This window comes from Chiloscyllium plagiosum, unplaced genomic scaffold (genome assembly GCF_037043375.1).
Source record: "Chiloscyllium plagiosum isolate Xiang-an unplaced genomic scaffold, Cpla_swu_hap1 HiC_scaffold_7, whole genome shotgun sequence".
In the NCBI taxonomy this organism is placed as follows: Eukaryota; Metazoa; Chordata; class Chondrichthyes; order Orectolobiformes; family Hemiscylliidae; genus Chiloscyllium; species Chiloscyllium plagiosum.
The window spans coordinates 57,562,802-57,581,749 of record NW_028270145.1 but is presented as its reverse complement, the minus strand read 5'-3'; the positions used below and the strand labels follow the sequence as shown (position 1 = coordinate 57,581,749).

Below are 18,948 nucleotides of genomic sequence, written 5' to 3'. Positions count from 1 at the left end.
TTGAGACAGAATTCTTTTACAGGAGGAACACTTTTTCTTCTTTGCTCCTATTACAGAATATTTAGACAAATGATTCTGCATGGTTTTTCTATTTGAATGGAGGTATGTATATAATTTTTCTGTGCACTGTGAAGTCTTGTGAGGCAGAATTTAATGCAGTTGATGCAGGTTCAATGCACAAGTAGAACTAGTATGAAATCCTGTCAGGTACTCAGTTGGGCAACTTAAGAGCCTTCCCTGGGATTCAGAATGCCTGACGTGGCAGTACTGTCCATCTAGGGTTGCCTACCAATCACAGCTGTCAGTACAAGCAGTGCCACCAGGGTGCCTCGGTTGTTGTTGGTTATCCTCTGAGACCTAATGTCAGATCCCAGGGCATGGGCGCCAGAGATGTGGAGACAATGTAACAAGAGGGGCATGAGGGAAAAGTACTGCTGACATGGCTTTCCCCTGCACTGACTTCTCTAATAGGGTTTGCTCAGTAACTGAGCAGGTCAGGCAGCATCCAAGGAGCAGGAGAATCGACGTTTCAGGCATGAGCCCTTCTTCGGGAGAATTCTCCTGAAGAAGGGCTCATGCCTGAAACGTCGATTCTCCTGCTCCTTGGATGCTGCCTGACCTGCTGCACTTTTCCAGCAACACATTTTCAGCTCTGATCTCCAGCATCTGCACTCCTCACTTTCTCCTTTGCTCAGTAACTGTCAGGAGACATAAGAAAGCCAGCAAGTTCAAAAGAATCTCTGAGCCACAACTACATTATGGTGGGTTCAGAAAAGAATTGTCTTTAAGTGGTTCATCATTGAGCCTAATTATCTGAAGTACTGCATTACCTACACCTCATTCTTGTCTCTCTGCATTTACGAGAGACTGTGAGGACAGAACAGATCTGGGTTAACAACAGTGGCTGTTTATAAAGAAATGACTCACATCAGGATCAACTCCTTGGGTTAAATTTTAACTGGTTGCTGAAGTTGAAAATGGAGACAGACAAATCTACAATTTTTCAACACTGGTTGGCAAATTGGTTTGCTGGCATGCTCCCTCCCAAAAGCCATTTAGCACTGGGTGGCATGCAAGCCTGGGTAGTAAATTGAAAGGCTTATTGGGGACATCCTGTGCAGATGCTGACTGGAAATTTCTAAGTCAGAAACTGGGCCCTCACACAGCCCAGTGAGGCAGTCTCCTGGGAGTAGACTGGGATCCAGGTAGTAATTGATTCAATGTGCTGTGACCCCTTCCAAATCCACCACCCTCCCCAATAAGTTATCATAAATCCCCCAGTCACAGTCTGGCAAGAGTGATCTCAAATTATAACAAAGATTTCAGAAGGCACCTCCATCTATGTTGCTATTTTCCTTTTCAACACAAATTGACAGCTTCTAACTTTAATGTGAGGCTTTCAGTCTCTCAGGGCCTCCTACTGATCCTCCAGCTTTAGGAATCAGCCTGGCCTCCTTACTTACAATACAAACATGCTTCCAGGCCAACAATTGGCCTCTGCTTCAAAACTCACAGCTCTTTCTGCTGCTTAAACTGATCACAATTTCTAAAGTTCATAGAGCAAACAATAGAAGTTACCATAAATACGTCATCAATGGTTTGTGCTTTTATCAAGTAATCTCTTGGTTACAAACAAAATCATACGTGCGCACAAATGCATATATATACTGTATATGCATCTGTTTTCATTACACACAAAGCTGCTTTGTTTTGCAAATCATGCAAACGTTCTTTTAAAACCAATGTAGCCTGAAGTTATTTTTTAGGGAGAAGTAATAGAATAAACAATAATAACATGACACAGTTAGAAAACGTAGTGGGCTGGATATAATCCATAACATAGTGGCTACACCATTTAGTCACAGGAGAGGTCACACGTCAGTCTCTGAGCCATGGGAAAACCTTGTGAGTGTAAATGGGAGGCCTATAGGAAGCATGTCTGCTTGCACCAGGTTGTCCATCAGTATCGTTATTGAGTTAATTGACACCAATTCTCCCTGAGTCCACTAGAATTTAGTGGTGGCGCAGGGATTACAGAGAGTGGCACAGCTTGTCTTGCTGTTGCCCTAGAAGATTGCCAGGCAAACCTGTGAACTTCTGGGGTCCAGAGGTTAGTGGAAGGTGTTCTTTCTTTCAAAGGCTCTTAGTGCATGATCAAGGGACCCAGTATCAAATAGGGGATTCGTCTTTGAAAGATAACCCTTACTTGTGTCTGCGACTCCCCTACTGTGCCCCTGCCCCTTCACAATCCCTGCCATATGGCCTCCATCCCACTCTTACTCTCCTGTAGCTTGGTCCCTCTTTAATTCTGTAATGTACATGGGTGTATTACTGACCCCAGTCACGAGTTCCAGTGGTACTACCTGCAATGGATTGCTGCTGCCATCTGATTGACTGACACCTTCTCCTTCAAAGTCTTTAGTTTTGTGGCAAGTCCAATGTTGGTCTGTCGTGTGACTAGACAGACACTTAATGATGTTGGACCTTCTGCTTGGAATTAGCAATGTGAGAATTTGTTTTGTTTTAAATCATTCATGAGATAAGAACATCACTGGCTACGCCAGAACTTATTGCCCTTCCTTAATTACCAAGAAGGCAGTTATGAGTCAACCATATTGTTGTGGGTCGGGAGTTACACGTAAGCCAGAGCAGGTAAAGATGTCAGTTTCCTTCCCTAAAGGACATTAGTGAACCAGATGGCTTTTACCAACAACCGGCAACCAGAAAGCAGTTCACAAAATACCAAAACGAATCTAGAGATTCTTTAGACATTCAAATAATCCAGTAATTACTTAGTGTGGGATGTCTGCACCTCGCCCTTAAACCAGTTGGAGTAAGCCCATACTTTTGTCTTTCTTGTCCTGTTGATCCACAACAGGAATCTACCTATGAGTTATACCTTACATGTTACCCCCAAATGTTCAAAACTCCAGTTCCAAAAACAACTTGCTCAGAAGTATTCCAGCTTGCTTGTAAACTTTCCATATTCATAAGCAACATTTTATTATTTAGCTTGAAATTGGATGGCACCCATGTCACTAGGAATGTGCTTATGTGTTCACTGTATAAAAATACCTCAGGGGTAGCTCCAGAAACTGCACAGTTTTGCCTCCAGAAGCCTTCTTGCGAGGGGACACTTTCAAAATTGTATTCTTTCTACAAAGCTCTTTGTTATTCAGGTGGGACCTATAGCTACTACTATTCAAGGGTATAAGTTTTGTTAGGTCAAGTATACCATCAGAAACCATAGGCCAAGTCATTCTGAAGTTGTGAAGTATACGGACGCCTGAAATAGAAATGGTTCACATGTTTGGCAAAGAAAGAACAGAGGTTTCAACCCTTGTAGGTCAAACAGGATATGTGGAAGCAATGCTGGATTCTGTATCCTCCTCCTTGCCTAGTTTTCAACAGATTCCTGTTAAATGTGCGATCAGAGTAAATCAGATCATCCACAGATAATGTTGGTATATCTTGCTAACCAGTCTATTTTCAGTTTTAAATCTGGAATGAAATTTAAAAATGTTAAATTAATAGGCAACGTAACACTAAAATAAAAGGCATTCATTCACAATTTTTAAAGTTGTGGTATTTAGTCCCAAAGCATGAATAAATTGCAAGTATTCCATTCAATTTACTGAAATAGGAATTGTTTAATCAAGAAATAGCCCTCATGTTATATCCCAAATTACATAAATGCCCATTGCTATTCAACAGTTGTCGGCCATCCTTTTCCCCAGGTCCACAGCTTAACCTTTCTTGTTCGATAGTTTACTCTGGATAGCAATGACTCAACATATATTTACTTGATTTACAAACTTCTATTAATCTAATCCCATAGCAGATAAATTATTATCAATGTAAAAATATTAATACAAATATCTGCTAATATATATTCACAGTCTATTTGCTTAGTTTCCTGAGAGATAGACAAGACCAGGCTCTCCTCCCTTCTGACAGCAACCATGGGACTCCTGCATGATCAGTTCTTATTCCCTTCCATTGGACCTGCATACTATATTTTCAGTAATGCTGCTTTCCCATTGACACACTGCTTACAGCGTTTAGATTAGAGTGGTGCTGGAAAAGCACAGCAGGTCAGGCAGCATCTGAGGAACAGGAAAATCAACATTTCGGGCAAAAGCTCTTCCTCAGGTTTTTAGCATCTGCAGTCCTCACTTTTGCCTACACTGCTTACAGCCTCAAGTTACCCCCCCCCCCCCCCCCCCCCGATTAATTTTTGGGGTCATCAGAACTATCTGTAGCAATACCTGATTCAAACCTCACTGGGCTGGTGCTTTGCTTCAAGGTTCTGTGTGGGTGCAGTTTGATTAATTTCTGCTGACTACAGCATGTTCTTTCTCTTCTGGTCATAATCTGTCCATAACCTGATCCTCATCCCATCACCTCTTAGTCCAGCAGGCAACCATTGTGGTTTACTCCAAATATATTGTTCAATTGCTTATGCAATGGTGTCACTTCTATAAGGAGAAAGTGAGGACTGCAGATGCTGGAGATCAGAGCTGAAAATGTGCTGCTGGAAAAGCACAGCAGGTCAGGCTACATCCAAGGAGCAGGAGAATCGACGTTTCAGGCATGAGCTCTTCTTCAGGAATGAGGAGAGTGTGCCAAGCAGGCTAAGATAAAATGTAGGGAGGAGGGACTTGGGGGAGGGGCATTGGAAATGCCCAATACAAGAGAGACAGGCCGCCTACTTGCTGAACATTTCAGAGGACACCTCTGGGACACCCGGACCAACCAACCCAACCACTCCATGACTCAACACTTCAACTCCCTCTCCCATTCCACCAAGGACATGCAGGTCCTTGGACTCCTCCATCGCCAGACCATAGCAACACGACAGCTGGAGGAAGAGCGCCTCATCTTCTGCCTAGGAACCCTCCAACCACAAGGGATGAACTCAGATTTCTCCAGTTTCCTCATTTCCCCTCCCCTCACCTTGTCTCAGTCCCAACCCTCGAACTCAGCACCACCTTCCTAACCTGCAATCTTCTTCCTGACCTCTCCGCCCCCACCCCCACTCCGGCCTATCACCCTCACCTTATCACCCTCACCTTAACCTCCTTCCACCTATCGCATTTCCAATGCCCCTCCCCCAAATCCCTCCTCCCTACCTTTTATCTTAGCCTGCTTGGCACACTCTCTTCATTTCTGAAGAAGAGCTCATGCCCGAAACGTCGATTCTCCTGCTCATTGGATGCTGCCTGACCTGCTGCGCTTTTCCAGCAACACATTTTCAACTGTAACTTCTATAAAGAAACATTGGAGGGTTTCAAAAGAGTTTCAAGAAACATGTACAACAGAAGCAAGTTGATAAAATATCAGTATCAACCTTTATAATATCAAATGCTGGGCAGTTTCCATTCTGACTATTTCATTGTGATCTTGTTCTCATTCTCTATTGTAAACGTTTGTGGTTAAGTTACAGAAGTTATTCTTTTACTGTCAACTAAACCACACTACCTGCTGTTTAACAAAAACAGATAGGTTCCTATTGCCAGGTTTATTTACACTTCTGTGCCCATGCAATGTAACTTCAATCTCATCAGCAATGCCATTAAACAATAAATGTACAAATACATAAATCAATATTAAGCATGTTTTCCTGAAATAAAAATTAGTGTTGTCAAACTTATTCACAGTCTGTTAAAATGAAAATGTTCCAACCAGATGCACGGGGGTGAGATGCAAGTTATATCAAGTATGACCAGCAGGAGGCTGGAAGAACACAGCAAGCCAGGCAGCATCAGGACGTGGAGAAGTCAACATCTGAGGTGTAACCCTTCTTCAGGACATTGACTTCTCCACCTCCTGATGCTAACTGGCTCGCTGTGTTCTTCCAGCCTCCTGCTGGTCTACCTTGGATTACAGCATCTGCAGTTTTTTTGTCTCTAACTTAACATGAAGTATGGCATCAAGGAACCCTAGCAAAACTGGGTCCATGGAAATCAAGAATATCCGCTCAAGAATATGTCTGTAAGAGTTTCTAGGCCTAATCTTCAGCTGCTTCATCATAAGATCAAAGTGTGGATGTTTGTCAATGATTGCAAATGTTCAGTTGCCATACTGATGTAGTCCATGTCCAAATGCAGCAAGACCTACACAGTATTCAGGTTTGGCCTGACAGGTGACAGATAGCATTTGCACCACACTGGATCCAGGCAATGATCATCTGTAACAAGAGAGAATTTGACCATCAAGTGGAAAGAATGCATACAGCATGCTTGCCTTCATCTGTCAGGTCATTGAGTATAAATGTTGGCAAGTCATATTGCAGCGATATAAAAGTTTAGTTAGGCCAAAGTTTGGAGTATTTGGTGTGGTTTTGGTTGCCACACTTTAGAAAGAATGTACAGGCTTTGGAGAGAGTGCAAAAGAGGTTACCAGAACGTTGCCTGGGTTAGAATGCATTAACTATTAGGAGAAATTGGACAAACTTGGATTATTTTGACTAGAGTGACAGAGGCTGAGGAGTGACCTGATGTAAGTACAGATAATTCCCCTATAACATCATATTGCATTCCAGCGAAACCTCGCTTAATAGAAAATAGTTCAATAGAATTAATGGGGCCTATGGGAAAAGAGGGATATCGAGTCATAGAGTCGTAGAGATGTACAGCACAGAAACAGACTCTTTGGTCCAACCCGTCCATGCCGACCAGATATCCCAACCCAATCTAGTCCCACCTGCCAGCACCTGGCCCATGTCCCTCCAAACCCTCCGTATTCATATACCCATCCATATGCCTTTTAAATGTTGCAGTTGTACGAGACTCCACCACATCCTCTGGCAGCTCATTCCATACACGTACCACCCTCTGTGTGAAAAGGTTGCCCCTTAGGTCTCTTTTATATCTTTCCCCTCTCACCCTGAACCTATACCCTCTAGTTCTAGACTCCCCCACTCCAGGGAAAATATCTTGTCTATTTACCCTATCCATGCCCCTCTAGAAGGTTACCCCTCAGCCTCCGAAGCTCCAGGGAAAACAACCCTAGCCTATTCAACCTCTCCCACAGCTCAAATCCTCCAACCCTCGCAAAATCCTTGTAACTCTTTTCTGAATCCATTCAAGTTTCACAACATCCTTACGAAAGGAAGGAACCAGAATTGCATGCAATATTCCAAAAGTGGCCTAACCAATGTCCTGTACAGCCTCAACATGACCTCCCAACTCCTCTACTCAATGCTCTGGCCAATAAAGGAAAGAATATTAAACGCCTTCTTCACTATTCTATCTACCTGCGACAGTACTTTCAAGGAGCTACGAACCTGCACTCTAAGGTCTCTTTGTTCAGCAACACTCCCTGGGACCTTACCATAAAGTATATAAGTCCTGCTAATATTTGCTTTCCTAAAATGCAGCACCTCACATTTACCAAAATTAAATTCCATATGCCACTTCTCAGCCCATTGACCCATCTGATCAAGGCCCCGTTGTAATCAGAGGTGACCTTCTTCGCTCTCCACTACACCTCGTTTTGGTGTCATCTACAAAGTTACTAACTATACCTCTTCTGCTCACATCCAAATCATTTAAATAAATGTTGAAAAGTAGTGGACCCAGCACTGATCCTTGTGGCACTCTACTGGTCACAGGCCTCCAATCTGAAAAACAACCCTTCACCATCACCCTCTGTCTTCTACCTTTGAGCCAGTTCAGTATCCAAGTGGCTAGTTCTCCCTGTATTCCATGATTCCACCTTGCTAACCAGTTTCCCATGGGGAACTTTGTTGACCAGCAAAAAATATAATTTGCAATCGCTCAAAAATCACCCAAACGTCTGACACAAAGTATAGCACAGCGAGAATAAATCATATTTATCAACAAAACAAAAGGAAATTTAACATAGAAAATTTTAAAGATATTGTTAATGCAGGGACAGAGGGTCATCATGATGCGTAAGGTAGACTCCCTCATTCCTGTTAAATGAGCTATATCACATATTATCTCCTTGTGCTCAAAATGGTTTATAATATCGACATTCTGTTCCAGTGTTATAGCCTTTCTTTTGCATTCACCACCCACAATTGTATCACCAGGACACTTCTTGCTAACATTCTTAGCACTATGCCCCTCCATTTTTTTTCTAAAACTGGGATAATCTAGGAGTAGTGTACCTTCCACAGAAAGCTGCTCAAGATATCTCTCTTAGAAAACTGATCTGTGTACAATTCCTCTCACAGAAAGCTGCTCTAACGGCAGCTAACACTGGTGCATATGTAGAACAAAGCGCGCAAACTGATTCCCACTGGAATCACACTATCAGGAGCAAAATAACCATTTCTTATTTCCTCAGCAACATTATAAGCAAATTATCCTGCTGCAATGTGCGTTATCCAAGAACTATCTGTATATAAAATTATGAGGGACATAGATAGGGTAGTTAGCCAAAGTCTCTTTCCCAGGTTAAAAACGTCAAATACTTGTGAACACAGGTTTAAGGTGGTTGGTTGGGGGTGGGTGGGGTTGGTGGGGGGGTGGAGAGAGAGAGGTGGAGAGTTAGAGAAAACATACAAAACAATTTTTTTACACAGAGGGTGGTAGGTGCCTGGAATTCACTTCCCACAAGGTGGTAGAAGCAGATACAATCGTAACATTTAAGAGGCAGTTAGATAGACACATGAACAGGCAGATGGAATTACCTTAGAATGGCATATACATGATTGGCCAAGGACTCTGTTCCTATGCTGTACTGTTCTATGTTCTATTACCCATTGATATTCAACAGCATTGCCATCTGAATCTCCTATTACCAACACCTAGGGCTTACCATTGTCCAGTAAATGAACTGCCATAACCACATAATTACTGTGATAAGACCAGATGAGAGGTTCAGAATTCTGCAGCAAAGCCTTTCTACCATCTGTACAAGCCAGGTGTGTAATAGAACACTCTCCATTTGCCTGGATGAGTGCAGCTCCAACAACACTCAAGAAACTTGACAACAATCCAAGTCAAAGCAGCGACTTGATTGGTACCACATCGGGAAGAAGGGCTCATGCCCGAAACGTCAATTCTACTGCTCCTTGGATGCTGCCTGACCTGCTGTGCTTTTCCAGCAACACATTTTCAAACCACATCCACTCTGTCCAGCAATGATGCATAGTAAGCAGCAGTGTGTACCATTACAAAATGCACTGCAAGAGATTACCAATATTCCTTCATATCTTTCCAACTCTCAATTACCAGCATCAAGAAGGACAAGAGCAGCAGCACCGCCTGTAAGTTCACCTCTAATCCACTCACCATCCTGACTTGGAGATATGACACTGTTTCTTCAGGGTCACTGAGTCAAAGTCCTGGAACTCCATCCCTAATAATACTCTGTAAGTGTACCTAAACCAAATGAACTGCAGCAGTTCATTACTACCTTCTCAATAAATGCTGGCCCAGCCAGCAATGATCCCATCCCCTGGATGAATTAGAAAAAAAGACTTGGAATCTAAATGTTGATTTCTGTCTATTTAAGTTTTGAATATTGTTCTGTGTTACAGGGGTCGTTTCTCTGTGGTGAAAAAATGTATACAAAAGTCAACTAAAAGGGAGGTAGCTGTCAAATTCATCAGCAAAAAAATGAAGAAGAAAGATCAAGTAGCACATGAGGCAGCGATCTTATTAAATCTGCAACACCCACAATTTCCTGCAATATGTGATACATACGAGTTTCCCTCTGGCTACATTTTAGTTCTCGAACTGTAAGTATCAATTTTGTATCCTGCAAGCCGTCACAATTTGTTTGATAAAATATAATCCTATGGGATTGATTTGCATCTTACTTAATTATTCATGTAAATTAGTTTCCTTCATGCCAACATTTATTTTCCTGTACTTGCACCTTAGTTTTCTCTCTTCTTCCTGTTCTCCAAACTCTTTACTGGAAAATGTTTCATGGGCACCGTTCTGTATGTTGATCAGCTGTTATCACTGGACAGCAACTGGCAGCAGGTATCCAAGTCATTTTTGAGGTCTTTATCTCTTCCATAGTCCAGAGACACAGAAGGCAATTATAGCTTCTCTTTTATCATTGCAGCCAGAATCATCGAACTCACATGGTCTGGAAATTTGACCTGTCTTCCTTGATTTGCATTTTAGCAACTCACTGCTTTAACCAGTTGAGTCATCAGGGAAGCTTAAGCATCTTTTATGGTATCTAAATTAGATTTTTGGGACACAGATATAGTACTTGCCAGTGGTTCAATCTCTTTCTGTAATGACCAGACACTGAGCGAAGTTCCCCAAGTTATTACACTTTCAGATGGATGTCCAAGTCACTAAGTGCTGGGTGAGGAGGTGTGAACTAGCTGCCCCTTCATTATTCACCCACCTTCTGGCTGGTTGTAACAAAATTCATTTAAAAAGGGTCCTTTCCTTGTGGGTATCTCCCTCTTAGACCAAATTAATTCACGTTTTAAATAGATCCAATTTAACCAGGCCTTCTTTAATTAATAAACAAGTGTTTTGGTTACAAAACATGAAAAGAATTAATAATACATCAATCATACACGAGATTAGGAATGAGAATTAAGTCCAAAATAAGTCCTCAGAATTCTTTACGAATATGTGCTGTTGAGACTGGGTCATTAAGTAGGGTATAATTATTGCTGCGATCTATTTTTTGAAGCTATTAAAAACATAAAGGTGACATTAAATTGGAAACCTGCAAAATATTTGTGCAGATCGTTAGGCTAATACAGTTTTAAATAAGGTGTGTTTTAAATCAAGTGTTTTACAATCAATCTTAAGGCATTAGATGATAAAAGCAAGCTTCAGACATCTTTAAGATTTGGTTTTAATGTTCCTTTTACTCTGCACTTTTTAGTTGAATCGACAGATATTTATTCAACATATATTACTGAACTACCAAACAAAAACAGACAAATTGCATTGTATTAGGGGTTGATTTAGCTTAGTTGACTGGAAGTCAGTTTGCAATGGAGAGTGACACCAATAGCATGGGTTCAGTTCTGGCACTGGCTGAGGTTATCTCCTTCTCACCTCTTCCTTGCCTGAGGCATGGTGATCCTCCAGTATACCACCAGTATTCTCTCTCTGAGAGAGTAGCCTTATGATCTGGTAAAACAATGGTAACTGTAACTTTCCTGTATGTGGGAATGTGTATATTACAGTTAGCTATCCAGTTTCAATTATTATACTTGAAAGTAATTTTATACACAAAAAATCATTCTCATATGTAGGAATTACATAAATTGCAGTTCTTTAGTTGCAAAGTTAAAAATCACACAACACCAGGTTATAGTCCAACAGGTTTAATTGGAAGCACACTAGCTTTAGCTTTAGTTGCAAAAGTATTGTTACAATCATGGATCAGACTGAAAATCTTTTGTTACTGGTGGGCTAGGAACCAGTAATGTATTTTGTAAAAATGAGAATCAGGGGAGTTATTACGAGAATAAAGCCACACGAGTCCATGATTTTGAAACAAACAACAATAATTATTTTATACAATAATTAATCTAGCCTTGAAACTCTCTCTCAGGAGCAATTTTGTCATGGACTGTTTCAATGACTGCTCTATACTGGTTGATCAACAGTACAACATGTTTAGAACACCCAGAATTAACATGTGGTAAATAAGCACAAAGGATTGTAAATACCCCAGTGCACATCCAATGGCAAATGCAATCAAGGTGGATCCCATTGATTTCTCAGCAATTCCCTTCAGAGTTTAATATTACAGTGAATCATCATGCCTCATTAAGTTTCCTAAGAGATTATAATTGTTCACTTTTGCTAATCTAGCGTTAAAACTCTCTCTCAGGAGCAATTTTGTCATGGACTGCTTCAATGACTGCTCCATGCTAGTTGATCAACCTTCTTTCCTGGGTCTGCTCTCTACTTTACTCCAAAATCTATATTTCAACACCTACTTGCAGGCAGAACCCCATTTTCTTTGTGACAGCCAGGTTCACAAAGCTAGAAGTACCCCTGGATTTTTCCTTGAGTTCTAATCTTGGTCAATTGCATCAAGCAAATACTTATTGTGTATTTTTTAACCCCCACTTTCAGCTGTCATTTTATCAGTCCTCATCTTCACAGCTCCAAGGACTTAATCATAGCCATGTCTCCAACACTTAGCTCCTAGAACTTGTAGCTGAGTTCTAACAGAACAGAGATACCCAATTGCTCTTCGAATTTCTCACTGAGATCTGTACATAGAACCCATAGAGTTTAGTTGCTTTCCCAGTAGTAGAGCTAAAAGCAGCACTGTATACTTAGAGTTTGACTTACAGTCTCCTCTCCAATGACAGTTGAACTGTATGAATGGCCTATTCAATACCTTGCAACCAGGACTGCAACTACTTCTAGGCAGAATTGCACATAACTAATATTTTGAAATTGCCAAATGTACCAACTCTTTGGAACTGTGTGCCCTGAATGTTATATTCTCACAGAATGCTGGAGTCTACAGTACAAAGAATGCTTATAGACAAAAATTCATCACACCATTTTCCTTGGAGGAAAGAACATAGCAAAATTGTGGCTTTTCAATGGCTTTGAAAATCCAAGTTATTTCATGAACTCCTAATAAGTAGTTTAATACAGACTGAACGCATAACTCTTTCATTTACTCACTTATATATCGATTTAACAAGGCTATAAAGGTTTAACAGTGTTACAACACAGGGTAAACCTTCCTGATAATTTAAACCAGATACACAGAAAAGCTCACGTTATCTCATAATCTGTAAAAGTATGTGCGACAAAGATTTTGGTATCTTGGGGCATAACTTAAACTGATTGGCCAAATGCAAATTTGTTGTGTACCATAGCAACTGAGATCCAGCTATTTGTTTCACAGCCAAATGTCACATTTCTAAATTTTTCAGCAGACTCTATGCTTGTTAAATTCTTGCCAGCTTTTACTCTCTCTTCAAAGGTACAGTACATACCTATACCTTCATAATAATTGAAACAAAGGCAAACACTCAGAACAGAACTTAAACATTACATAATCTGTTACCTAATGATGATTTTTTTTCCTTATGCCCTTCCTCTAACTCTGTAAAAATGTTTTAGTTAAACCTAAGGCCAGCTGGGAATGTGGGGAGGTGGTGTCCTAGAAGTATTATCATTCTACTATTAATCCAGAGTTCCGGGCAATGTTTTGGGGACCTGGGTTCAAATCACACCATGGGAAGTGGTAGAGTTTGAATTCAATAAATATCTGGAAATCAGGGTCTAAGTGATGACCATGAATCTATTGTCAATTGTGAGGAAACAAACATCTGTTTCACTGATGTCCTTTCAGGAAGGAAGCTGCCATCCTCACCTGGTCTGGCTTACATGTGACTCAAGACCCACAGCAGTGTGGTTCACTTTTAACTCTCTGAGCAGTTGGGATGGGCAATAACTCCTGGCCTAGCCAGAAACACCCTCATCCTGTGAATGAATAATAAAAATAAATTCCACCTATAAGTTTATTTTCTGCACTCACCCAGGGTAAGTTCTCATTTTGAGATGATATGGTCAAAACGGCTTCTGGGTGTGCGACAATTTCTTTGCTGATTGGAATTCTTTTGGGTTTTTTTCAAGAATGTTATTGAGATGCTTTGGTGTCCCAATCAATCTGTTTTATTCCTTCCAGTTTTGATCTCTGCACCCTTTTAGATCTTTAATTTTCACCTGATTCCATTTCATACTTACCTTATTTTACTCTATCCAAGTGATATCCATGGCTTCATTGTGTTGGATTTTGATTTTTCTTTCCAACATTTTTAATCTTCCATAAGTTCACCAATTACATACTTCAAATCCCCACTTGCTTGGCTTCCTGCTATTGTATCCAGTACATCAGCACTAACAAGTGCTCCTTGTGTAGTAACAAATGACAGTGACTCTTTGAGGTGAATTAATGGTCTCGATCCTTTCTATTGAAAGAATTTACTGAGCAATTTTACAAGACTTTATACAACCTCTATACTGTCCATTACTGATGTGGAAATATTATATTTCTGCTTCAACTAGTTCTTCCAACTCAATTATAAATAGGCAAAGAGATTTTTCTCACAGAAACAACTTCAGAATTACTCAACTTATTCAACTGCCAAGATTGCGAGTGTTGTCCTTTTAGTGACTTTTTGCGCATTCAGCAGATGTGATTATCTTTATTTCTGTCTCTTCACCAAAATACAAGGATTTCACCAAACACACTGATTTTCCCTCACTGAACTCGAAGAAAACCTCATGGCTTTTTGCTTTGATGTTGACTACTTTTAGGCTGCTGTACAGTGCATTTGCTTTATGTCTGAACTGAAACTGCTTCTGGATTCTGACTATGCCACTTATCTATCTCTGGACCATAAATCTTTACTTAGTAAACATCTCAACCAAGTAGGCGAAAGTGAGGACTGCAGATGCTGGAGATCAGAGTCAAGATTAGAGTGGTGCTGGAAAAGCACAGCAGGTCAGACAGCATCCGAGGAGCAAGAAGATCAATGTTTAGGGCAGGAGCCCTCATTCCTGATGAAGGGCTCCTGCCGGAAATATCGATTTTCCTGCTCTTTGGATGCTGCCTAACCTGCTGTGCTTTTCCAGCACCACTCTAATCTCAACCAAGTAGTTTTTCTAGTCCTTTAGCTTAAGTCACGTGATTTCTAAGAAATGCTACTTTGAATGCAACAAAATGAATTTCTGATCCTATAAATAATAGTCATCTTCACAGAATTGAAAACCAAAATACTAGTTATTTTAGAACCCAAATAATAATCATAATGATATTTTTAAAAATCTTTGTCATGCCCAATAAAGTCAAGGCCAATGCACTTACACTCTATAAGATTGTGCCACAGGCATTTAATGGTCATCAGAACAATGGAATAACTGTCTCTGTGGTCCCAGCAGCGTGGACAGGAGCAACGGCTTCTGTTAGGACTGCATCCAGTCCCTGACTCTGAAGTGCCATGGCGCCAGATTGAAAGATAAGTAGCTGTGTAGAATAGTGAGTATAGCTGTAGCCAGGCAAGAATGTCTTGGCATGGGCCGGGTAGCCGGGATGCACAAGGTGGGAGAAAGGGAACCAAATGCAGGAGATGTCGAAGAACACAGGAAAATTGGACTTAGGAGCAGGAGAGGACCATTTGGTCATTTGAACCTGTGGCACTATTCAGAAAGATCAAGGCTGACCTGTTTGTGGTTTCAACCCCACTTTCCTGGCCCTACCAAAAAACTATCTATCTCAGCCTTTAATTAATTTAAATACCAAATTCCATAACCTCTTGGCAAGAGAATTCCACATTCTCATGACCTTCTGAAAGAAATAAATTCTCAGCATCTCAGCCTTAAAAGGAAACCCATTTGTTTTCAAATTGCATCCTCTAGTTTTAGTCTCCCCACAAAATGAAACATCCTCCCAGTTTCCAATCCTTTAAAGATAATTTATTTTTTTAATAAGAAAACTTTACCTTATTCTTCTCAACTTCACTGGTTATAAGCCCAACTTGTTCAACTTTTCCCCACAAGATAACCTTTAACTTTCCCAATATTGATTGGAACCTCCTTTGAGCAGAAGATTTGAATTGAGCTGTTTTTGTAAGATGTGTTCAGGAGGGTTTCCTAACTCAGTACGTTGACAGGCCAATGAGGGGAGAGGCCATTCTAGACTTGGTGCTCGGAAACGAGCCGGGGCAGGTATCAGATCTTGTGGTAGGAGAGCATTTTGGTGATAGTGACCACAACTGCCTCACATTCCACATAGCTATGGAGAAGGAGAGGATTAGGCAAAATGAGAGGATATTTAATTGGGGAAGAGGAAACTATGATGCAATTAGACATGAGTTAGGAAGCATGGACTGGGAGCAATTGTTCCATGGTAAAGGCACTATAGACATGTGGAGACTATTTAAGGAACAGTTGTTGCGAGTGATGAATAAGTATGTCCCTCTGAGACAGGCAAGAAGGGGTAAGATAAAGGAACCTTGGATGATGAGAGCGGTGGAGCTTCTCGTCAAAAGGAAGAAGATAGCTTACATAAGGTGGAGGAAGCTAGGGTCAAGCTCAGCTCTAGAGGATTACAAGCAGGCGAGGAAGGAGCTCAAAAATGGTCTGAGGAGAGCCAGGAGGGGGCACGAGAAAGGCTTGGCAGAGCGGATTAGGTAGAACACAAAGGCACTTTACACTTATGTGAGGAATAAGAGAATGGTCAAAGAAAGAGTAGGGCCGATCAGGGATAGCATAGGGAACTTGCGTGTGGAGTCTGAGGAGGTAGGGGAAGCCCTAAATGAGTTTTTTGCTTCTGTCTTTATGAAAGAAACGAACTTTGTAGTGAATGAAACCTTAGAAAAGCAGGTGTGCATGCTGGAATGGATAGAGATAGAGGAAGCTGATGTGCTGAAAATGTTGTCAAACATTAAGATTGACAAGTTGCCAGGCCCGGACCAGATTTGTCCTCGGCTGCTTTGGGAAATGAGAAATGCAATTGCTTCGCCACTTGCAAAGATCTTTGCATCCTCGCTCTCCACTGGAGTCGTACCTGAGGACTGGAGAGAGGCAAATGTAATTCCTCTCTTCAAGAAAGGAAATAGGGAAATCCCCGAAAATTACAGATCAGTAAGTCTCACGTCTGTCATCTGCAAGGTGTTAGAAAGGATTCTGAGGGATAGGATTTATGACCATCTGGAAGAGCATGGCTTGATTAAATGCAGTCAACACGGCTTTGTGAGGGGCAGGTCCTGCCTCACAAAACTTATCGAGTTCTTTGACGATGTGACTAGAAAAGTTGATGAGGGTCGAGCTGTGGATGTGGTGTATATGGAATTCAGCAAGGCATTTGATAAGGTTCCCCATGGTGGGCTCATTCAGAAGGTCAGGAGGAATGGGATACAAGGAAACCTAGCTGTCTGGATGCAGAGTTGGCTGGCCAACAGAAGACAGCGAGTGGTAGTAGAAGGAAAATATTCTGCCTGGAAGTCAGTGGTGAGTGGTGTTCCACAGGGCTCTGTCCTTGGGCCTCTACTGTTTGTAATTTTTATTAATGACTTGGATGAGGGGATTGAAGGATGGATCAGCAAGTTTGCAGACGACACAAAGGTTGGAGGTGTCGTTGACAGTATAGAGGGTTGTTGTAGGCTGCAGCGGGACATTGACAGGATGCAGAGATGGGCTGAGAGGTGGCAGATGGAGTTCAACCTGAATAAATGCAAGGTGATGCATTTTGGAAGGTCGAATTTGAAAGCTGAGTACAGGATTAAGGATAGGATTCTTAGCAGTGTGGAGGAACAGAGGGATCTTGGTGTGCAGGTACAGAGATCCCTTAAAATGGCCACCCAAGTGGACAGGGTTGTTAAGAAAGCATATGGTGCTTTGGCTTTCATTAACAGGGGTATTGAGTTTAAGAGGCGTGAGATCTTGTTGCAGCTCTATAAAACTGTGGTTAGACCGCACTTGGAATACTGCGTCCAGTTCTGGTCGCCCTATTATAGGAAAGATGTGGATGCTTTGGAGAAGGTTCAGAAGAAGTTTACCAGGATGCTGCCTGGACTGGAGGGCTTATCTCATGAAGAGAGGTTGACTGAGCTCGGACTTTTTTCACTGGAGAAAAGGAGGAGGAAAGGGGACCAAATTGAGGTATACAAGATAATGAGAGGCATAAATAGAGTCAATAGCCAGAGAGTATTTCCCAGGGCAGAAGTGGCTAACACGAGGGGTCATAGTTTAAGCTGGTTGGAGGAAAGTATAGAGGGGATGTCAGAGGCAGGTTCTTTACACAGAGAGTTGTGAGAGCATGGAATGCGTTGCCAGCAGCAGTTGTGGAAGCAAGGTCATTGGGGACATTTAAGAGACTGCTGGACATGCATATGGTCACAGAAATTTGAGGGTGCATACATGAGGATCAATGGTAGGCACAACATCATGGGCTGAAGGGCCTGTTCTGTGCTGTACTGTTCTATGTTCTATGTTCTATAACCCTTTCATCTCAGGAATGAATCAAGTGAATCTTTTATGAACAGCTTCCAGCATAATTACATCTTTTCGCAAATAAGGAAATCAAAACTGTCCACAATATTCCAGATGTCGTCTTGTCAATACCCTGTACAACTGCAGTAAAACTTTCCTACTTATGTATTTTATTCTACTTGATGTAAATAACAACACTTCATTTGCCTTCTTAAATATTTACTGTACTGGAGTACCCAGATTCCTCGCTACCACTAATTTTTGCAATCCTGAGGGGCAGGATGTACGTGTATTTGGAAAAGCAAGGACTGATTAGAGATAGTCGACATGGCTTTGTGCGTGGGAAATCATGTGTCACAAAATTGATTTGAGTTTTTTGAAGAAGTAACGAAGAGGATTGATGAGGGCAGAGCAGTAGATGTGATTTATATGGACATCAGTAAGGTGTTCCACAAGGTTCCCCATGGGAGATTGGTTAACAAGGTTGGATCTCATGGAATAATGGGAGAACTAGCCATGAGGATATAGAACAGGCTCAAAGGTAGAAGACGGAGGGTGGTGGTGGTGGAGGGTTGTTTTTCAGATTGGAGACCTGTGACCAGTGGGGTGCCACAAGGATCGGTGCTGGGTCCACTACTTTTCATCATTTATATAAATGATTTGGATGCGAGCATAAGAGATATAGTTAGTAAGTTTGCAGATGACACCAAAATTGGAGGCGTAGTGGACAGCAAAGAAGGTTACCTCAGATTACAACTGGATCTGGACCAGCTGGGCCAATGGGCTGACACATGGCAGATGGAGTTTAATTTAGATAAATATGATGTGCTGCATTTTGGGAAAGCAAATCTTAGCAGGACTTATACACTTAGTGGTAAGGACCTAGGGAGTGTTGCTAAACAAAGAGACCTTGGCGTGCAGGTTCATAGCTCCTTGAAAGTTGAGTTACAGGTAGATAGAATAATGAAGAAGGCGTTTGGTATGCTTTCCTTTATTGGTCAGAGTATTGAGTACA

The 18,948-nt window shown here is 41.5% G+C and overlaps 1 protein-coding gene across 6 annotated transcripts in view; it reads left to right on the top strand.

Annotated features, from left to right (window-relative positions):
* Positions 1–18,948, top strand: part of kalrna (kalirin RhoGEF kinase a) — a 734,910-nt gene that overhangs the window by 707,626 nt on the left and 8,336 nt on the right. For all 6 annotated transcript variants that reach the window (XM_087989060.1, XM_043693728.2, XM_043693729.2 and 3 more), the window contains one exon: positions 9,515–9,715. In XM_087989060.1, the coding sequence (XP_087845186.1) occupies positions 9,515–9,715 (201 nt within the window). The remainder of the gene's footprint in view (positions 1–9,514; positions 9,716–18,948) is intronic.